The sequence below is a fragment of the Cervus elaphus genome, chromosome 15 (assembly GCF_910594005.1).
Source record: "Cervus elaphus chromosome 15, mCerEla1.1, whole genome shotgun sequence".
In the NCBI taxonomy this organism is placed as follows: Eukaryota; Metazoa; Chordata; class Mammalia; order Artiodactyla; family Cervidae; genus Cervus; species Cervus elaphus.
Window position 1 is genome coordinate 41751379 of NC_057829.1, and position 22905 is coordinate 41774283.

The window sequence follows — 22905 nt, forward strand, 5'->3', positions numbered from 1 at the left end:
GCCCATAAACACCCTGAATATCATGTTAAAATGTGTAATTCCCATATAGCCAAGAGCATCTTTCTCCTCTCTACTATTCCTTCTGACTCCTCTTGGCTGTATCTAAAACTGTTAAGAGATGAGTAAACTAAGAATATATAATTCTAACAATACTATAGTTATTATTCATGGAGTATGTATATACCAGGTATATACATGCATGATTTCCAATGCTAAACACTTCTATGAAATCATCATTATTTGCATTTTACAGATGAGAAAATGGAAGTGCTTACAGATCAAGGAATTTCCATGGATGTGAACCATAAGAACTAGCTGTAAACCCCATGATTTACCCCCTCAACTTAGCAGACCTGGGAGACACTGCTGTGTGTGACAATTGTGGGTGACAAAGCATGAGACAGTCAACCTACCCACAGTACATACTTTTTCTTGGGAGCTCCTATACTTTTAATGCAAGGCAACTCCTTTCCTAACTATTCATACCACATTCTGCTTTCCTTCTCATTACTCTTCTCCACTGTGTTCTCCCTCACTGAAGAGGATTTTCCAAAGAAGATATAAAGGAAACTTAAGTCTTTAACCCACCCACCTACTCGGGAAAAGGTTTCGGTGTGGGGTTATTTTGAATGAAGCTTTAGATTCTAGAATGTAGAAGAACACCAGTGTTTATGGCAGTGGAAAATATGACAGGGAGTTTCAGGTCCCTAGGAAGGAGGCACTCTAGAACCGAGCAACCACATGGGCTTCTGACAAACCAAGTTTCAATCATGACTTAGTGCCCTACTCTTAAATGAGAATGGAGACAAGGATCACCAGCAATTTGAGGATATCTTTGATATTATGCTTGAGACCAAAACATTCTACTGAGATAACGATGGGACATTGGAAGTTGTTGGGGCAGGGTCATGTAGGAGAGCTGACATATAAGAAAGCTAAATTTTCTTCCTCCCCTAGTAAGAACTCAGTAGAGAAGGTGTAAACCTCAAAAAGCAGGAAACTGTAGTCAGTACAAGCACAGCACTGGAAACATGATCATATTATCAGAAGGAAAATCTGGAAGATTTTTCTTGGAAGTGAGATCAAAAATGGGGAGGAAAGGGTTAGGAACCTCAGGACTTTTGCCGTGAACAGTAATAGTGTTTGATTTAAAATTTGTGTTCAAGTAGTTTCTCCCAAATGTGAAAATAAAATTGCAAACAAAAACTTATAGCATGAAGGATGTCATCAAAATGGCAGATTCTGAAAAATCTAAGCCCTCATTCCGCTAGGGACACATTGAACAAACAACCAGACATTATCAGCATTAACTTCTAGGAGTTCTAAAAAACAAAACTCAACAAGAAAGCAAATGTGCAGTCAACAAACAGTTCATTTCAAAACTGTGGGAAAGTTCTGTTGCATATTTCATCACATGTCTCCCATACCTTCTCTGGCATGGTGACAATTTTGGTTTTGATCACTGGCTTTGTCCCATGTTGTCTTTGATCCAGAGGGAGGAATGTTGACCTTACTTACAAATTATTTTGTAAAGCCAGCCTTACCTGGCTGGTGTCAATTAGGATGTTTAAAATCAGCTGTGGGCATAGGTGACTTTAGAAACAGGCAGCTCAAGAGAATGCTCAGCAAAGTCTTGAGAAGACTTTCAGTTTTCACCTCAGGCTGGTCCCTAGGCTCAGTGGTAGTCTGGCTAAGTGCTAAAGAAATGTCCTAGTAATAAGCATTCTACAAAGAATGGAAGAGGTGGCTTCTCCCCACCACTCCCATGTCTTCTTACAGTTTTGTAATGATTTCATGTTTGTTTCAGATCCTGGCATTTGGGAAATCTCTGTCAATACATTCAGTGAATAAGAATTACAGGAACAGAAACTCTAGTGATCACACACACACAACAAGGAATATTCTTTGCAAAAGTAGTTTGGAAATGTTTCAGAATAAATGGACTATTCCATGAGTCTATATTAACAGATAAAAGCAAATACAACCCAGTGAGCTATGATGAATTCTGCTTTCTAGATGTACCACATTATAGTAATAAAAATCTTAATTTTCAACAAAAATAATTGTAAAACATACAAAGAAACCAGACCATTGTTCATTCAAAGGAAGTAAATAAAATTACAGAAATCATTCCTGAAGAAGCCAAGGCATCAGACTTACTAGAAAAACACTTAAAATCATCTTAAATATACTCAGACAGTGGGAAAAGAAAGACAAAGAAATAGAGGAAATCGGGATAGTGATAAATGAGCAAAATAAATATCATGAAGAACAAATTATTAACAAATCAAGGAGGAAATTTTGGAGCAGAAAAGCATAATAATAAATTGAAAAAATCATAATTAGGGTGGTTCAATAAAAAATCTTACTAGGCAGAGAAAGGAATAAGCAAAGTGGAGGACAGGACAATTGCTACTGTCTAGTGTTAGGAGCATAAAGAAAAAAGAATGAATAAAGGTGGTCAGAGTCTAAAGGACCTGCAGGACACACTTATGCAGAACAATATATATACTGTGTGAATTAATAAAGCAAAAAGAAAAAGAAACAGAAACATTATTTGAAGAAATAACATCCAAAAATGTCCAAAATTAGATAAAATATATTATCCTATAATTCCAAGGATCTTAGGTACAAATGAAATAAAATAAAGAGATTCACATCAAGATACATTATAATCATACTGTTGAAGACAACGACTAGGACTCTGGAGTTCAAATTCTGGATCCGTGTATTCTATATTGAGGCTTTGGTAGGTCATTCATCCCCAGGCCTTGAGCAGCCTCCTTGCCTCATGTGTAAAATGAAGATAATAATATTTATTCACATTATGAAGAAGACATGGTGAAGAAACTGCTTTCCTCTCCTACCCCTATCTCCAATCTAGCAACACACCTGGCTCCCCCAGCCGCCTACCATCCACACTCTGGAATCCTGTAGTCTCTGATTTCAAAATAGCTCCAGAATCTGTCCACTCATCACTGCCACACATATCTATTGGTCCACACCACCATCATCTCCTCCCTGGATTTCTGCACCAGACCCCTCACTTAGAAGGCTCTATTCTTGTGCCCTTCATCTGTGACTCTTTTAAACATGATCCAATCACACACCTACTCTACTCAAAAGTCATCCAAGTCTTCTTGACACCATCTCAGTCTGTCACTATAGTCTTTCCTGGGTACCTCTTTAGAACAGTCCCTCCTTCAAAACTTCTCATTCTCCTGTCCTGATTTTTCCCCTGGTGTTTATCCCCATCTCATATCCTAGCTCCTCTTTGATTTATGTCTTGTCTCCTAAAATGAAAGCTGTAAGAGGAAAAGGACTTTTCAAATTGTGTTGTGTTTGCTACCTTATCTCCACTGCCCCAAAACAGTGACTGGTGTATAGAAGTTTTCCAGTAATTATTTCAGTGAGTGGATGAGCAAGGGAACAAGGGAGTGAATAAGACTGCTCACCAATGGATGAAAGATCCAGACAACTTTGGGAGTGCCACCCACAGAAGTCTGACCCACACCCCACCTCCCCACAAAGGGCACATGGGAGAGAGTGAGCTAGGGAGTCAGGGCTGGATCAGAGGCCCCTGCAGTGCTGGCGAGTTCCCAGGGTGTGCGCTCTGCCTTCCCTTTATTTTATGCTCATCTTCCATGACTTCATCTGACACATGGTAGGAAAACTATACTCCCAAACCATACTCCCAAACCAAACTCCCATTCATCCTCATCACAACCAGGTGAGGTAGGTATGAAGATCCCATTGTACAGATGGGGATGCTGAGGCAAAGAGAGGTGAGTCAGCTTGCCCAAGTTGCATGACTGATGAGTGGAGTCTGCTTGACTGCAAAACTGGAGCTGCCTCCTCAGTGGTCATTATTCCCCTCTCCCCAAGAGTAGCAGGAAGCAGCCACAGGAGGAAGGCTGTCCTCATCCTCCAAATATTCTCATCAAGATGGCTTTGAAGGCACCAAGGCTTTCTACAACTGGACTGAGTGAGCATGGTTCCCAGAGAGACAAGGTTATTTCTCTGGGACTCAAGAATTTGCTGTGGTTTCAAACAAGCCTTGCCTGGCCCACTATAGACGTGCTCTGGGCTTACTCTTCTTACTCTAATGGCCTGAGGCTGGGGAATGGGTATGTAGGTCCCTTTCTTGGACACCATCTTCTCCTCTACCCATTTGCAGAATCCAGCAGGATTTGGCCCTGTCACCTCCACCAGCCTCTGTCATACCTCATCCAACCTCTAGGAGTCCATTTCCCTTTTCCAAGAGATTGCATAGGCAAATACATTCCTACTGTGTCTTCCAGGATTGTCTTGAGGATGACAGATGCCAGTGATGAGCTTTAAAACATTTCAGTGATACTGAGAGTCAAGCCACTGTTACTACTAAATAAGTAAAGTTTATCCTCAGTCTCACAGAGGAGTCGAAAATGGAACCAAGGCAATCTCTCCAGCCTGAGGATTTACCCCGCCCTTTCCTTTGATGGTCAGAAGGTACCTAACGCACAGGCCAGGTTTCCCAGGGCCACAAGCAGACAAACCAAACTGTTCTCAAAGCGCACACAAATTAAAATGTGGTTCTCCAAGCTTTTGAAGAAAGCAGCAAAACAGTTGGAACCAGCAAAGCAAAGGACTTTCCAAGCAGGAGCACTACAAGAAAGCCTAACAGAGGACACAGTAATCTCTCTGGAAAGAAAACAAAACCAAAATGCACTGTGAGCTTCTCACAACTGCTGAGAAGGCAGCGCCTAGCGATCACCTGCTAAAGGTCATGCATGTGCCTTACAGATCCAGGCCAAGCTGAAGAAAAGAGAGACAGAGCCACTGGGAAACCTTATGGTGTGCTTTTTCCTTTCCAGAAGTAGAAATCCCAGGAAATAAATGCCTGGGGCTTTCTTTTTGTCTAGGAATAAGGAGGCCACAGAGGTCTATTTCTTGGGTCTGACAAGACTGTCCTCACCTCCTCTCTCACAGAGCCTGGGGACCCCTGGAACCCCTTCTTCCCATCAGTGACCCTGGGACAGAGGCGCCTTGAGAAGCACAGGGGGCCAGATGGGAGGGCTACTCACGCATCCAAGACTAAATAGAGGTCAAAGGCACCATCACAGTCATGCAACTTGCTCGCCTTGCTCCTGATGCTCCTGTGGAGGCTTCCCCAGTCTGGGCTGAGGTAGTGGTGAATGGTTTTCCAGCCAAAGTCAAGGTGGCGGACATTTCTCCAGTTCAGGACATCGTGCTGGAAGCTCCCTGCGTTCAGCAGTGGAGGGAGCAGCAACAGCAAGAGGGAGAGCCCGGGGCCGGGTACCCAGGGCCCACTGCTCTCCATTTACCTGGCCATACCTACGGTCCTGTTGGACCCTGGCCACTCCAGGCCCCCTCAGGCCACAGCCCCCATGACCTCTGCTGCCCAGGGGCCTCCACCCCTCTAGCCCTCTAACCACAGTGCACAGTGAGCCTCCCCTGGTACCTCCCCTGAGGGTGAAGAGGCAAAGATGGATGGCTTTGGGGCCCTTCCCCCACCCCAAGGAAGCAGAATTCCCTGTGATGACCCTTATAATGGACAGGAAGGTTGGCATAGTGACTTTATGACCTGCAGTTCTACTCAGTGTCTTGCTTGTGGGCAATCCTGGGGGGAGGCAGGGGGTCTTTGGAGGGGCAGTAAGGTGAGACCTCTGTCCCTCATCCCTCTCAGGGGGCCATTAAAATCCTGGAGAAATCCTACCCTTTTGTCAACTGAAAGAGGGCAGCTGAGATGGCTTAGATGAGGACATCACAGTTGGGAGGAAGTCTGGAAAGTTGGAGTGTAGAGTGTTTCAGTGGTCATTCCTGTGACTCAGTGGATGGAAGGATCAAGAAAAGGAAGAAGGTCCTACAAGGATGTCAAAGTACCTTGTGAATGAAGGACATGCCAGTTATTTTCTGTTGTTTAACAAACCACCCCAAACTGGGGGACATAAAACAAGAGCTATTTTATTATGGGGCTTCCCTGGTAGCTCAACCTGCAATGCAGGAGACCCTGCTTTGATTCTTGGGCCAGGAAGATCCCCTGGAGACGGGATGTATTACCCACTGCAGTATTCTTGGGTTTCTCTGGTGGCTCAGGCAGTAAAGAATCCACCTGAAGTGTGAAAGACCTGGGTTCGATCCCTGAGTTGGGAAGATCCCCTGGAGGAGGGCATGGCAACCCACTCCAGTATTCTTGCCTGGAGAATCCCATGGACAGAGAAGCCTGGCAGGCTACAGTCCATGGGGTCACAGAGTCAGACACGACTAAGCAAGTAAGCACAGCTTTTATTATGCTCATAGTTTCTGAGACCAGAAATCAGAAAGGGGTGACTTGTGTCTCCATAGACTAACCTTGGACATAAACAACTCTGAGTCAAAAGTGTTTCAAAAACTCCGATTGTGAATATAAACATTTTTAGAAATAATTTTACCATTTTATTTTATTTTGTTGGCACAAAAGAAGAGAGAAATATGCTGCAAGTCATTCTGTAATAAATATAAAATAGATCTTCAAATATGTATAACAAAAATACAAAAACTACAAATGTTTATGCATTGTGTTGGAGATTTTTGTAGTTCTTGTTGTTGTTCAAGTGGTGTTTTAAATAATGGAATATCTTAAATAAAAGATATTTTGCATTGATGAAATCCAGTATACTTCTCCCTACAGCTTATTAGGTTTTCTTTGCTTCATATTTTTATATATTTTTATATTGATTCAACATCTGTTTCAGTCTGAAGGGACTGATGTTCGTTCAACAGATTTTGGGTCATTCATTTTCTGTCCTTTGTGAAATGTCTGTTTCTGCATGTATCCATTCTCCAATTCAGTTGTTTCTCTTTCATCTTGATTCCTTAAAATTCCATGTTTATTTAGGATACTAATCTTTTATCAATTGTTGCAAAGATCTTCTTCAGTGTGTGGCTCTTTTTTCACTGTATTTAATGCCTTTTAATAAAACAAATTTTTGGTTTTTATAAAAATGAAGTATAGTTGATTTGCAATGTGGTAGTTTCAGGGGTAGAGCAAAGTGATTTATATATGTAAATATATGTATTCCTGAATAAGTGTGTATATATATATATATATCTGTATTCTATGTGTACATATGTACTCTTTTTTAAGTTCTTGATTTTAATGTAGTTGAATTTGTCACTTTTCAGAAGCTGTTAAGTTTTGCACAGCTTATATCTTATTTAAGAAATTCTTCTTTGTTAAGGTGAAAGAGGTTTAATCTTAAAAGTTTTAAAGATTTGCCTTTCACACTGACATCTTGAATCCACCTGGAATTAATTTATAAGCATGATTCTTGGTACGGATCTGATTTCATGTTTCCCATATATAGAGCAAATTGTCCCCACATCGTTTGCTGTCTGTTCTATTTTTTCCCTCATGATTTACACATCACCTCTGATGTGTTCAAAATCCATAAGTTGTGGGCCTGGTTCTGTGCTCTCTGTTCTATTACCTTTATCCATCTATTGGTTTATATCCAAAGTGTTGATACCACACTGTCTGAATTATTATCATGTGAGTGATTGTATTACTGTTTTTCACTGTCCCTTCCTCTTGTAGAGGATTGCTTCCCTGCCATATTCATGGCAGACTTGGACTTGATTCCACCGAGGAAACATTAATAGAAGTTACATGTGCCACTTCTGAACAGAATTTTTAAGAATCCAGGTGTGACTTAAGCAGAACTAACAGCCTAGTAGCTGAGTAAGTGAGAAGTGCTGCTCCCTCTTGGGAATCTGGGATGGACAGGTATTTGTGCAACAGTGAGATATATGAGTGAAATAAAGTTTGTGCTTTTCAGCTGATAAGATTTGGCGGGGTTTGCTATAATCTGATACACACAGGGTTCAATTATTATACCTAGCCTAACATACACAGAGAGCCAGAGCGAGCCTTGATAGTACAAGGTAAATCACCCATCGAATTTTTCTTAGGGTAATTGTTGGCCATTTGTTTGTTCATGCACATTCTAAAATCAACTCTTGATTTTAGAATTGACTCTTCATTCCACCAAAACCCTCTTAATATTTGTTTATGATTCATTTTGAGGTATTTGAATCTGCAATTGGGACTCCTCAGTGAACATGGGAATATCTTCATTTATTTGGGTCTTTCTCAATACCTTTCATTTCCCTATGAAGATCTTCACTTCTTTTTTCAAATACCTTCTCTAAATAACATTTTTTGCTGCTAGTGTAAACAGTACTTTAAATAGAGTTTTAAGTTGTTTAAGTTTTAAGGTACTTATTGATTGATAGAGTCACTTAACTTGCTAGGCTTTCTTATTTTAAAAATTATAAAATCCACTGGGTCAGCATAAAAATAAAAAAACATTGTCCTGACTACTCCAAAGAGTAGAGCTATGATGGAGGCATTTTTGATTTTTAAGAGAATGCCTCTAACACATCACCATTAAGAATGATACTTACTGAAAGTTTTTGGTAGAAATCCTTTATCAGATAAAGGTATTTCACTAATATTCTTGGTGTGCTAGAGATGAATGAATGCTAAATTTTAACTAAAATTTTTGTATATTTTGTGAGAAACATATTTTTCCAGTAATCTATTAATATGGCTAATTAAATTAATGCAGCTGAAACATTAACATATTGTTAATAGATTCAAATTGGCTATGATATTTTCTAACTGTTGGATTGAATTTAGTATTAGTTCAGATTTTTATTTTTTGCCTATGCTCATGAGAGAGGCTAGTCTGTAATTTCCGATTTTTGTCCTGTTCTTATCTGGATTTGCTATTAGGTAAGACTAGTCTCCTAAAATGCACTTGGGAGGAGGGTTTTACATTGTCTTTGGAAAGATTTTGAACATGATCACAATGATTTGCTTCATGAATATTTGATATGGTATCTCCTATATCTCCTATGGTATTTTCTTTGTGGGAAGTTTTTTAAGTACTGATAACTTCTTTGATATTTACTGAGTGCTATGAACGGAGGAGCCTGGTAGGTTGCAGTCTATGGGGTCGCTAAGAGTCAGACACAGCTGAGTGATTTCACTTTCACTTTTCCTTTCATGCATTGGAGAAGGAAATGGCCACCCACTCCAGTGTTCTGGCCTGGAGAATCCCAAGGATGGGGGAGCCTGGTGGGCTGCCGTCTATGAGGTCGCACAGAGTCGGACACGACTGATGCAACTCAGCAGCAGCAGCAGCAGCATGAACTGAATTGTGTCCTTACTGCCAAATGCATTTATCAGGCCCTAATCCTTAATGGGACTGCATTTAGATGTTGGGTGTTTAGGGAGGTGATTAAGGTTAAATGAGGTCTTAAGTGTTGGGCCTAAGTCTAGTATCCTCATAAGAAAAGGAAGAGACACCAGAGATGGCCTTCAAACAGTCACAGTGAAAAGGCAGTGTTTGGGACACAGACGGAAGGCTGCCTATAATTCAGGGAGGTTTCATAAAAAACCAACCCTACTGACATCTTAATCTTGGACTTCCAGTCACTGTTTCTTGAAACTCTCTCCTTTCTTCTGGGTTCCGTGTCCTTCCTTCTGAAACACATTCTTCAGTAGTTCTCTCACCAAGGTTGTGAGGGTGTTCAACCTAGGCTCTGTACCCCTGAAAATATTTGTGTTGTGTTCACTCTTGATTAACAGTTCGGTTAGATACAGAATTCTAGGTGGACAGATTATTTTCGAGGTTGTCCTAGAAGTCCTGTAATTCCATGAAGGCTGACTGAGCTGCACATTAGAGATTTGATTTCTCATGTTTATATTAATTAGTGGGCTCTCTTCACAGAAGAAAAGTTTTGCTTTGGGGACTGTTACCAGAACTTTAATGTCTGTTCTGAATTTCACTTTGCCCACCTCAGACTCATCATAATTTTGTTCCTTTACAATCTTGCCTTGTGTAATAGATGCTCCCAAATCTAAGAAAAGCACAGAGCTTAGTCACCTTATGAGTCGACACTTTCACGGGCATCCAGAACAGTTATTGAGGGACTGAAGGAAGGAAGGTTCCCTTTAGTTCCTCAAAGATTCTCTCTTCCCCTATCTAAACTGTTCTGCCCTTCTGCTGGGCTCAAACAATGTGACCCACACACCTGGATGCCACTGCAACCATTCAGGTTACCTGAAACTCCACTCCCACCTCCTCTCACCCTCACGCCAGGGATATGTCCTATTTAATCCACGATCTGGCATGAATGTAGTCTCTTAGAAGGCATTTCCTCTTGTCCCCAACCCTTTAGGCCCTGGCCTCTCCCACCCTCCGTGGGTAATTAAGTTCCCTGACACCTGTGCGTTCTGTGAAGTCACAGAACTCACCGTTATCTGGCAAAACGCTGCCATTTCAGAACTGAGGTGGCTCAGGAAAGGCTGAGAGGCCGAGGGTCAGCTCCAGTGAAGTCTGGGAGATTATCGGGGAAGCCACAAATATGGAGCTTGCACGGCCGCTCAGCCTGGAAGGGAAGCAGAGTCCATGACGCTGATGGGGGTCTCTGGGCAGCGCACGGAGGATCAGCAGCGGCATGGCACGGACCATCTGTACTGTCTGTCGCCTGGGTCTCGGAGACCTAAGAGGGTAGAAGTCGCGGCACACGGATCAAGTACAGCCTCTGCCGTGGTCCAAGTGCCACCTCCAAAGGCAAGCCCGCGCGCTAGGGCACCCTCCTCAGTCCTGAACTTGCGAGGCATGGGGCAAAACCTGAGCCAGCGGGGACGGCCGGTCGAGATATGCAGAACGGGGCTCGCGGGCGGGCCAGGCCCAGTCAAGAAGGCCAGGTGAAGGCATGCGGCGCAGCGTCCGGATCTGCGGCGAGCGGTGCCGCGAAGCGGGTCTCCTAGGCGCCCCTTTCAGAGGGCTCAGCCCACTTGCAGACCCTTCCCAGAAACCCTTCTGCCCCCTGCGGGCGGGGCCGGAGGCCCCGCCCCAGAGGCGGGGCAGTCCGGGAAGGCGGGGACCAGCCGGCCCCCGGGGCTCGCGCGCCAAGTTCCGAGCCGCGTGTCACTGCCCCGACCTGGAGGCTGCCGGGGCTGCCAGCGCGTCCCCAGCGCCGCGAGAGAGCCGAGGTGAGACGCGCTGTCCTGCCCCCGGGACGGGGCCACGAATGGGCGTGGGGGTCGGGAGTCATCTCATTTCTACTGGCCTTACCCCGGGGTAGGTTCTCAGCCCTGCTTTTAACTGCTCGGTTCTTCGCTCTGTCACCAGCTTTCTCCATCGCTCCTTTCCTCCCCACTCCACTCCCTGCCCTCTGCCTCTGTCTTTTGTCTCCTTGCTTCTTTCTGTATTTTTCTCTCATCTGTTTCACCTTTTCTTGTCCATCGTTGTTTTACCTGTGTCCCCCGCCCTTCCTTTTCTCTCTTCTTTCTCTCTCTCTCCTCCTCCCTTCTTCCCCTTTTCCTTCCCCTAACAAGAATTCCACCTTGGATTTTTATTTATTTATTTTTCTCCTAGGTTGACTTTCTGGGCTGCAATTCTTTTAATTCATCCCTTCAGCCATTCACCCATCCTCTGCCGCTCCGTTATTAGCCAGAGTTTGTTCTGGTACTAGGGTAATAACGATGCATTTGTTCCAGATCCTTTCTCCAACTAATTATATCAAAGATCTAGGCATGTAACCTATTCAGTGCCAGTTTGGGAAAATACATAAAGGATCAAGTTATAAATCTCTGAGTTTCAGGGTGAGCTGAAAGAAATACTCTGCTTTAGAAACAAGGCATTGATTGAATCCTTTTCTTGGTATTTGGCCTTTAGTAATAGACACAGACATCACCAGGAAGCTAAATTTTGCAGGAACATTAAGGGAACATGGGGGCCCATACCATCCTTATGTGCAGGCAGTACAAGGCCAGGTTGGTGGGGAGGGCGAGGGTGGGATTCAGAGAGCAGTTGTGGGAAGACAATAGGCCAGAGCTTTGCATGGGAAACATTTGGGTGAGAGTTGAAACAGGAAGTTAACTATAAATTTATAAAGTGTATACTTGTCAATGCTGGTGGTGTGCAGAAATTAGGTTTCATAATTACTGTTGAATGATCCAGCCTTTTTATAACAATTATTATGATACTGGAGAGTAATGTTTTTGTGTACATAAGGTAAGACTACAGTAGAAAGGTCTCATTTTCATATCCAAGATACTAGGTGAAGAAATACAGAAAAACAAATGATTCATTTTTGAGAAATGAAATAGAAAATATTATATAGCCAAGCAGTTTTTTGCTTCTTAAAAATTTAATCAGACATGATTTCATTATTTGATGATATTTTTGTGGCATGTATGTTCAAACATGCACATACACATACATAATATATATATATATAAAATTGTAAAAAGGAAACTTGTTCGGTTTTAAAGCTGCTAATTACTGCCCAACATTTGAGGCTTTTGTTTTTCATAATTAATTTAACCTGCTCTTTGAGTTTGTTATGATTTTTAGTGATAATTCAGCTTATTTAACTTTTGGTTGATACACAAAATGAAATTTGTCAGTAGATAAATCACACAGAATTGAACAAAAATTAAAAATGATGGAAGAAGATTTCAGTGTGTTTATTGAAAAAAATCTTTTTTCCCACTTTATGTCAAAGAACATTGGACACTTTCGTAGGTATAGGCATGACACTTTGATTTGGGAGACTGTTTTCTGGACTGAAGAGTTAAATTGTCTTTTGCATCATTTAACCTCTGACTTCCCAGGTATTAGAATTTGGGGAGGGAGGGGGAAGGGATGCTTTTCCAATGATATAGAACCATCATGTCTGCTTTGATTAGCAGATTTCTTTTTCAAAAAACCTGAGGTGACAACTTTTCTTTAAAACATGATCACATAATTTTTTTTATTCTAGGCAAAATCTTGAGCTGCAGTGCTTTTGAGTTTCTTTCCCTTCTCCAATAGACTGCATCTCTTCTTTCTAGCCAATGATGTTCTTGTAGAGTCTGACTATGCAATCTATTGTACAAACCATGGACTTTTCCTCTGAGGACTGCCACTGGAACTGGCCAAGTTGTGTTAGGACTGCAGCTGACCTCACAGTGGGCCTGGGAGCTGGCTACATCCTGGGAATCCTGCATTGGGTTTTGCTTGATCATAGCAGGCATTGCTATTAGAGGGATGTAGGCATAATTGAATGTGGAGCCTTTGAGGGCTGGCTGGGAAGTCCTTCTCTTCTTTCCCACCACATGGCACCAGTAGCCAGCCTCCAGGAAGGCCTGGACAAGTCTGCAGTTTTTCATTTTCTCAGGGTCCTATGGCCACAGGATGTCTAGAAAACATGTATGTTTCCCTTTTAGGAAAACCCAGCAACACACAATCCACATATAGAAGAAGTAGATAGATGATTATCCTTAGAAATCTTCCAAAAAAGTATGAGAAGCATCTCCAGAGTCTGAGGAAACCAAAGTCTTGGGGTACAGAAGACTTTTTTCTGTTCTCATTTGTTTTAGCTGAAGAGGAAGCTGTGGAGAAAGGCACTGTTGGTGGAGATGGTTTCACTGAACAAGACCTAGTTTCTGAGCTGCATCTTGGGACAATTGGAGGCTGGCTGGTTAGCTTGGGGTGGTGAGTATGTTCAGATATCAGTAACATGCTATCATTCCATTGCTTGAGAAAGAATTCTTTTTCCTGTAAATGGAGGGGGAAGGTGGAAACTGCCCAGGCCATTTGGTCCCTTGTTAAACACTGTTGTGTGCAGGTCCCTGGTGGGGCATAAGTGGAGGGAAGGCAGCACTGAGCTTGTCTTTAACCTTCAGAACTAGTATGATAATAAATTATGAGTATGATGATAAACCTGGGCTTCCCTGGTGGCTCAGACGGTGAAGAATCTGCCTGCAATGCAAGAGACCTGGGTTCGATCCCTGGGTTGGGAAGATCCCCTGGAGAAGGCATGGCTACACACTCCAGTATTCTTGCCTGGAGAATTCCATGGACAGAGGAGCCTGGCAGGCTACAGTATACAGGGTGGCAAAGAGTTGGACACGTCTGAGTGACTGACATTTTCACTTTCACATTTATTGAGGCAGGCTCTGGTATGTTAATCCATTTAATCTTCACAACCACCTCATGAAGTGGGCACTAAGGTGGTCCACAGTGAGACAACAGAGGCAGGGAGAGGATCCGCACCTTGTCCAGGGTCACGTGATTGGCAAGAGCAGAGCTGTATTTGACCCAGGCATTCTGACCCTAGAAACCCACACACTTAAATTCTCTGTGAATGTGAGGCTGGAAGGTTCCTGGGACAGCCTGGTTAGAACCTGAACAGAAAGCTAGAATGTGACCAGTGCTGCTCAGATGAAGGAATGATTAGAGTCTGCAGCCAGGGCCCCAGCAGTAGATAATAAACAGAGAGGCAAGCGCTTTTACACTATGGGGCAGGTGAGGCTTCACCTCTCAGAAAACTTCATGTTTTGGTCAGTAGAACCCTGGTTGATGGCCCAGAAGGACTGAGTCCTGAGGGAGAAGTATTCCCAGTGGTAGGGGAGGATAGACATGGTCAGACCAACTCTTGACTTGGGAGGCTCAGTTTCAGAAGTCTGCCAAGAGCATTATTTCATCTAAAGGCTGGGAAAAGGTTGGAGAGTCTGGGATTGAAGTCAGATTGTTTCAATAGGAAGACCACAAGTGTGTAAGTGCAAGTGTTAGTCACTCAGTCGTGCCTGGCTCTTTGTGACCCCATGGACTGCAGCCCACCAGGCTCCTCTGTCCATGGGACTTTCCAGGCAAGGATACTGGAGTGGGTTGCCATTTCCTTCTCCAGGGGATCTTCCTGACCCAGGGATTGAACCCGGGTCTCCTGCACTGCAGGCAGATTCTTTACCATCTGAGCTATGAGGGAAGCCAGCACTGAGTGATGTCTGTATGGCTCAGAGGTTTGTCTTGTTGAGCTCAGACTGAAAGAACCAAGGAAGGCAAGAAGAGTCCCATCTCAGGACATACACAGCAGAGTGACAAGGATGAGTAAATAGTGTCAGGGATCAAGAGCCCGGAATGGACATGGCTATTGAGGAGTGTGGACGACAGCAAAGTTCCTTTAATACTGGATGGGAGGAAAAAAATCAAGGGATGCATAGATCTACTTGCTGCCAGAACAGCTGGTGTCAGTGGAAGGAGAAAGAGGAGGGGGCAGCTCTGCTTTGTTCAGCGATTGTCTGGACAGAGAATCTCCTTCCAGTTACAAAGGGAATTGGTAGGTCCATGTAGGAAAGGGGGACAGAAGCAACACTGAGCGGCTGTGCCTGTGGTCCCTTGACCCCAAACAAGCCACAACAGACTCATATCATTTTTCATTTGAAAGACTTCCTTCTGGTGATTGTCACAGATGCAGTGGACTGAGGTTAGATGGGTCCCCAGAAGGAGTTTAGTAGGTCATTCTTTGCACTTGCCTGAGTGACCTTACCTGGCAGTGTTGGTGCATGTGAGAGTGGTGACCCTCAGGGAGGGTGGACAGCATGCTAAGGTCTTCATCAGTTCAGTACCTTGGTCTCCACCTTTTCTTCCTTCTCCTCTTTGTTCTCATTATCATTAGTAAGAGTTGGATGATAACACTGACAAGTGATTTGGGGTGGATTCAGTAGTTGACAGAATCCAGATCTAGAAGAGTCTCAAAAAGCTGGAGCAGCACAGAGTTTATTATTGATATGGCATCTGTAGGTTGTAGCTGAACACATTTGGATTGAGACCTGCAATAGTTGTTGTGAAAATGCCATGATATAAGATGTGTTAAGCTCTTGGCATCTCTGGCATGTACATTTATGTAGTCAATAAATGGTGAGATGTATATTTATATCATGAAGCATTCTGGTAGCAAACATTCCAGCCTGCAGGAAGATGGCATGTTCCAAATTTTATAGCTGAGAAAGTCATCTCATCTGTCGTTCAGAACACTGGAAGTTCTGTCAATGGGGTCTACATGGCTGTGGTTGGACAATGTTGCCTGAGCTGTGAGGGCAACGCAGTGGGGCTATGTGCAGAGGGGTACAGGGGTGCAGCCAGACATCGGTCAGCAAGGCAGCCTCCTGCCCAGCTATGGGAAACATATCAGGTGGGTTTAAACTGTCATCTGGAAAACAGTGAGGGACAGCGAGTGAGAGAGAGAGAAAGGGGGAGTTTGTGTGAGGGTGTATGTGCATTTGATTGTGTAATAGTGTGTATATGTTTGAGTGTGTGTGAGTATGTACGTGAGAGTATATACATGTGAGATTGTGGGTGTATATGTATTGTGAATGTATGTGTATGTGAGGGTGTGAGTGTGCCTGGATGTGTGTGTGTGTGTGTCTTTGTGAGCTTATGGAAGCTCAGCAACAGGGCTTCAAGCAGACTGTTTATTCTTTGACAAAGGGGAAGAAATGGCTTCATCCCAACTGGAGTCACACATGGTTAGACCTGGAAAGGACTGTGGAGATGATTTAGTCCAACCCAAGTTGATGGGAAATTGAAGCTGAGAGAGGCGGGAAGGACAGCTCAGGGTCACGCGGTGCAGTGATATGGCCACTCTGCCTCTTCAAGTAGCCGGCACTAATTCTGATGTCAATGGCATCCTCTTTGAGGACTCAAGTTTGGAAAAAATATTTGGAGAGGCTCAGCTCCCCCTGGTGGCCCATCTTGGAAGTCCTTTCAGGATGACCAAGCAGGAGACCGGAGTCACACTGGAGTGGGCTGAAGGGTAAGGCTGGCATGTGTTTCCTCACGAACTGTTCAAACTTCACAGGTTAGACAAAGAATCTGACTTCTTGATTGGGTAAAAGCTTGGGAAAAATTGGAGAGAAGGCAGGAAAAGGAAGCTTAAACCTTCTATATACCCCCCTTTGGTATTTGGGTCACATAGTTGACTTGGTTGTTCATCAGTGGGGACTCTGGGAAGGCGACATGGCCAGTGCAACCAAGCAGGCTTTGGGGGCACACACCTGGGTTTCAATCCCAGCTGTGCCTCCTCTTTGTAGGGGACGTTGGGCAGGATGTTTAGTATTGCAGGACCAGGGTCCTCTTTACTGATGAAAAAGGATGATGACCCTCCAGGTGTATTGAAGATGAAAGGAGGCAACATATACAAAACACATGTCACAGGCTTCTGTTACCAAGATAGTGATAAGGAGGGCTGGTATCTGTGATGCCTTTTACAGGTGGAGCAGGAGGCAGGCCAAGAAGAAGAAGAAGCTGAGTTGAACCCAAATGATGTCCCTGTGAGGAAGGATCAGAGCTGCCCACTCCTCAGGTCCTCCTGGGCTCAGGATACATATTTCTTAATGATAAAAGCTCAGAACACTCAGTGGCGTGTGCTCCAGCAAACCTCTCACAAGCTGAGGAGACACTTAGAGATGAATCTGCAAGCTTCAAGAACTTGCTGGTGGGCTGATTAGGGAAGAAGAAGGATAGATGTCTCCCCAGCAGGGCTGATGGCTCCCTCTCCTTCCAGGTGCCATCACATATGGCCATTGTGTGTCTCCCCTGCAGCCATGAGCACCTTGAGGGCAAAGCAGAGGCTGATTCCCCTGTTAATGGCAAGTAGGTTGGCGCAAGAAGACCTCTGACAGTTGACAGGTGAGCAGAGGAGAAGCAAGTGGATGAATGTGTGAAGAACAAGTGTAGTCAGGAGAGTGGAGGGGGAGACCCACACTTGTGGCAGGGTCAGGGCCTGGTAGAAAGGTGGCTGCCCCCAGGTGTGGGAGCAGGGGCCAGGAACAGCTCCAGACCCAACCTGCCTTGCCTGGGTGTTTATTGTCCAGTTTTTACCCTCTGGTCACCTGTGCAACAGACTTCCTCTCATCAAGTGCTTGAAGTGTCCTGGCATGTGTGATGACTTGTTAAAAAAAAAATCAGCACACTGAGCAACAAGGAACAAAAACTGATGTATATCAGGGTGCAGAGATGTTAGAGTGTCAACCAAGTCACAGCTGACTGGTGGAAGCCTTGTGCCGCTGTTAACCCAGCAGCTCCTACCTGCATGCTGATAGATGCAGGGCAGTACTGAGTCTGGCCTCTGGGTGGCAGCATTGTGCGCTGGGGTCCTTCCTCACTGATGAGGTCCTTCCTCACTGATGGGGTCCTTCCTAACTGATGAAGTTCTAGTGGGGAAAACGTTGTGCTCTGAGTCAGGGTGAGTTGCTGCATCTGTAGTAGTCAGGATGCTTTGGATGCAAAGGAGGAAAAACTATTTCTGGTCAAGTTAGCTGAGAAGATTAATTAGAAGGGTAGCTCATCTAACATCCCACAGCTGAAGATTGGCAGAGTTTGGACTCACATGGACTCTTGTCTGCCTTCAAGTTCATGCTCTTATCAGCAATTGGCCCAAGATACTGAGGTCCCAGGTGAGGGGAGTTCTATAAGTTCCTACAGCCTGCATGCTATGATATGTCCCTGAGTGACGAGCACACTTCATGGCCTGTTGCTTCCTCTCTCTGCAGAGCCCCGTGGACCAAGTGTGCTGGCCCAGGCCCCAGGGGAGCCCTTCAGTCTCACAGCCACTCCCCTGGCCAAGCCCTCCAGAAACTCCGGGGGCTGACAACTGCTGGAGGATCCACCTTACTCAGCTGGCTCAGGCCCTGTGGCCCCCATGGCTACTGGGAAGGGAGTTCTGCGGAGCCCTTCAGCTGAAAACAGATGGCGACTTAGTGAATCTGAGCAGGGCTGGGGCCGGAAGCCGGTGCTACTGGAGAAAACGAACCGCCTGGGCTCTGAGACTGCCCTGGACGGCAGTGGCCAGGATGAGGCCTGTGCCGAGATGGTACTGTCAATGGCCCCAGGCAAGCTCAGGCTGGGAAAGCTGATGCCCCGGAAGACTTGGTGGGAACAAGGGCAGAGCGCCTTCACAGAGGTGCCTCGGCTCAAGAAGAGGCTTGGGGGCGGGCAGGCCCAGGACAGGGAGCACAGTGGCCCTGCAGGCCAGCCTGGCCCCCAGCAGCTGACCCTCGATATCCCCAGGGACCTAACCCGCAGCACCTGTGTCTCTGTGTGGCCCAGTGGAGCCCGCAGGGAGCAGAGAAGTGCCTTCAGCAAGCCAGCCAGGGGTCCAGCAGGGAGACTGGGACCAGCCTCTGTCTTTCAGGTGGGTGAACCTGCAGACGCCCTGGGAGAACTGCTGGGACTCATCAACACGGTTGATGTCACTTGCTGGGGTCAACTTTCCAACTCCAAGCTTTTGGGTGATTTCTGGAACCTGCACACAGTGCCACCAAATGCTCCTCTCTGTGGCACTTTCCTGGGCACCCCCACGCTGTGGCTTAAGCGCACCATGGTCCAGATCCCCACACCCCCATCCTCCTCCTCCACCAACTCTTGGGCCCTGCTGCCCCCTACGCTCACCTCCCTGGGCCTGTCCACCCAGAACTGGTGCGCCAAGTGCAACCTGTCCTTCCGCCTGACCTCCGACCTGGTCTTCCACATGAGATCTCACCACAAAAAGGAGCGTGCGGGGCCCGACCTGCATTCTAAGAGGCTGAGAGCAGAGGCCCTCACGTGCCCCATTTGCCACGAGTACTTCCGCGAGCGCCACCACCTCTCCCGGCACATGACTTCGCACAGTTAACAGGTGGTTTGGAGCAAGCGCTTGGCCATGAGGCCAAGATGGCTCACGGGGCCTTCCTCTGAAAAGTCTGGTCACAGTTGTCTGCAGGGCTCTCTCCTTGGGCATTTGAGGATGAACAGCTCAGTCATAATTGGAAAAGGACAACCAGTCCCCATGATGTGTTTTAAAGGAAATAAAGCTGTAAAACAGTGCACTTTGCTAGTCACAGGGTATGGTGAAGAATAGGCACCAAGCGTTTCTGACATTTGCAGGAGCAGGGACTCTTCTCCTGTCAGCATAACTTTTGCTCCACATGGAAGCAAGTTTGGCACACAACATGGGCTTTGGAGGCAGACAGATGTGGGTCAGAATCCTTGCCCTTTCACATACTAGCCCTGAGCTTGGGCAAACTGCTCTAACTGTCTGAGTCCCAGCATTCTTATCTGTAAAGTGGAGATGGTGACACGTGTGTCTGAGGGGTGTTGTCAGGATTCTATGGGAAGATGTGTGGGAAATGGCCAGCACATGCCTGGCAGTGTCATCACTAAGTAAAGAGTGCAGTTGTCATGGTCCAGATTAGTCACCTGTTGTTAACTGACAATTTCAGTGGGAAACAGTGCGGGCCCCCTGTTTCTCAGTCATGGGTCTGTGAGTTGGCTGGGGTTGAGCTGGGCTTGGCTGATCTTGGTTCCAGGTTGCTTTTTCTCTCAGAACTCATGGGCTACCACATCATGCTTTTCTCATGGTCATGCCAAGAGCACAGTAGGACAAGTCCAAATACACAAACACATTTCAAGCCTCTGCTTCGGTCACTTCCACTAACATCTGCTTGACCAGAACAAGTTGATGGCCAAACCCAAAGTTAAGGGGTGAGATGTGCATGGGGGCCAATAGGGAAGTCATGAGTGAGTGTATAATCCTACAAGGGCTGGAGGAATTGGTACCAATAATTCAACCAACACCTGGTCCATGGTTATTCACATTCTGAATATGTGAAAATGGGAAAATGAAACAACACACACACATCCCCCTTAGTTCTCAGGAAGCGATCATAAAACCTTAAGGCTTGAAGCACTTTGAGGACTGGGAGAGTTGTGGATACCATTTATTATCTAATGTATGTTGTTTCAGTACCTGTGCTGTTCATCCACATTTGTCCTTATTCCTAATAATGCAAAATTCAGATCATAAACTCTGTTATAACACAAGCCAGTTTGTGTGAAAGCCATTTGTGGAATTTCTTTCAAGTCAGTGCTGTTTTTTTTAATTGGTTTTCACTTCACTTTCAAGATCTGCTCATTTGACCTGCAGGCCTCAGTTGCAGAACTCAGGCTTGTGGATAGAAAGGAGCTGGTGGGGGTCTTGGCTGGCAGCCATCCATCTAAACACCCCCAGGCTCCACCTCTCTCCGTCTCCATGTCTGGCTCCCACCTTGCCCAAGGCAGCTGCTTGTCCCTCCTGCCCACCCCGCCCCATCCCTCTCTTTCCCACTCCCCCCACTTCCTACCTACCCTCCCATCCACTTGCCATAGCCACACATATATTCATTCATTTTTTGACCTCCCTGGGTATCTGGGCTGTGCCAGATTGTGTGCCAGGCCCTGGTGGGGCCACAATGAGTTCAACCCATGGTCCTTGTTTGGAATGTGAGGTGATTCAGGTGCAGCATGACAGATGCAGAACAGAGGCCTGTGCTGGCGTCAGTCACATCAAGGGGCATGACCGAATCAAACCTATGGGTAAGGGTGGGGGTACCCCTACCCTGAGGGGTGGGGGTGTAAGCTGAGCTGCAGAGCCCAGCAAGAGCTGGTGATTCAGAAAGGGCAGGAAATGCTAGGGAGAAGGTGGTCCTGAGATATAGGTGTCTGAGGCTGCTGCAAGGCACAGATGGGCAGACAGTGAGGATGCGACTCTTGGAGATGCAACGGTAGGAAGGCATTGAAGGAAAGGAGTTTGAGCTAGGGTCCTGGAGGGCTGGCTCTGAGAAGCCCTTCCAGGGGGCCTCTAGCTGTAACAGGTAAAGTGGGCTGGAGGAGCAAAGATGTACCTCCCGAACCATTTCCTCTCCGTCTGGAAGGAAGAAGCAGGGTTCCCTAGAGGCACCAAGGAAGCATCCCCATTTCTACAGAGAGGCTTGGAGCCCAGGAGCCCTGTAGGCTGAGTCCCTTTGGAAACTGCATGGAGCTGGAATTTGCCCACAGAGAGGTTCTGCCCAGAAGGAGACTGAAGCTTTGGGGAGTCTCCCTCCCCTACTGTCCCATGCGGGGCAGGAAAGGACACCTCATGAGGTTGGAACCTGAGACTCCACATCGTGCAGCAACATACATTATGTCATTTAACTCACATGATATGCCCTGGAAATAGATACTTAATTCCCATTTTACAGCAGAAGAAACTGAACTCCAAGAGGTCAACTGATTTTCCTAAGACTATGGGTTCTGGAGAAGCAGTACGAGAATAACCCAGACTGCCCCACTTGTGCTCACATCCTTCCCAGCCTGCCTTGTGTCTCCTCAGCCCAGCTGGGTCATGTGGTATTGTGGACAATTGAAGAACTGGGACTTAGGACCAGGCATCGACTCCCTGTCTAAACATTCAACTTGCACCCGGCCCTCCCCAACATTTTCCATTGCCCTTCTCTTGAGCACTTTTCATTCTCTTGCATACTGTTTTTACTGAATTATCTTGTTTATTGTATCTCCCATCACTAGAATGTAAAGAATTTTTGCTGTGTTTTTCACTGCTGTGTCCCCAGCACTCAGCAACTAGAACAATGAGGCCAAAGCAAGTGTTCAACAGACCTTTGTAGAAGGAATGAATAAGATGCCTGGTCTGGCCTCACCCCTGACAAACCAGCTTCTCACAAGGGTTTTGACATTTGTTAAACTGCATGCACGGCTGTCCTCCTCTGGCTTGTTGGATTACTCCATAATTTCTTTGAAATCAGTTTGACAGGTATAAGTACACTAAAATAAAAAAATTTTTCTAAGTAGAAATTTAGAATTGTAAGGGATTCTGCATTTCTGGTCTGTCCCCTCACTTTATAGCAATGAACAATGAGGTCCACCAAGAGCTGATGTGCAAAGTGATGCAGGGGCAAGAGGTGGTGAGGTCAAGTCTAGGACCCTTTAGATGTCTAGACCAGTGTGTCTTCCCTGGCCCATCCATACTCCTCTGGGAAACTTGGCTATGGTTGCAAACAAAATGATTACTAGTAGTGACCACATCACTCATAAGCAAGAGAAACATTTTGAAAAAAATTTAATAAAGTTAATTTAATGAAGAAGCACAAAAAAACATCTCCCAATTTAACTTTTAAAGACAGAGTTCATTGTGGTAAAAATTGATGTAGATGCAAGTTGTTTTGCTGACATTCAAACTGACAGACTCCAAGATGACTTATGGAGGTGATGCCTTACAGTTGATTAATGT

General features: G+C 45.4%; 1 protein-coding gene across 9 annotated transcripts; it reads left to right on the forward strand.

The window, feature by feature from the left end:
* Positions 1 to 10941: 10941 nt before the first annotated feature.
* ZNF488 (zinc finger protein 488) lies at positions 10942 to 22433 on the forward strand. Of its 9 annotated transcripts, none has more exons than XM_043926926.1 (5): positions 10942 to 11047; positions 13421 to 13535; positions 17093 to 17510; positions 18165 to 18277; positions 18374 to 22433. In XM_043926926.1, exon 5 carries the CDS (start codon positions 18523 to 18525, stop codon positions 19492 to 19494), a length of 972 nt encoding a protein of 323 aa, XP_043782861.1. In that variant the 5' UTR covers positions 10942 to 11047; positions 13421 to 13535; positions 17093 to 17510; positions 18165 to 18277; positions 18374 to 18522; the 3' UTR covers positions 19495 to 22433. The 9 variants fall into 9 exon arrangements, with proteins under 9 accessions (XP_043782861.1, XP_043782862.1, XP_043782859.1 ...); XM_043926927.1 differs by having other exon boundaries at positions 18184 to 18277; XM_043926924.1 differs by having other exon boundaries at positions 17093 to 17184; positions 17386 to 18277.
* Positions 22434 to 22905: the final 472 nt, after the last annotated feature.

What these genes read in the sequence shown, in the direction of transcription:
- ZNF488 (XM_043926921.1), top strand. Translation starts at nt 18,523, where the DNA reads ATGGCTACTGGGAAGGGAGTTCTGCGGAGCCCTTCAGCTGAAAACAGA.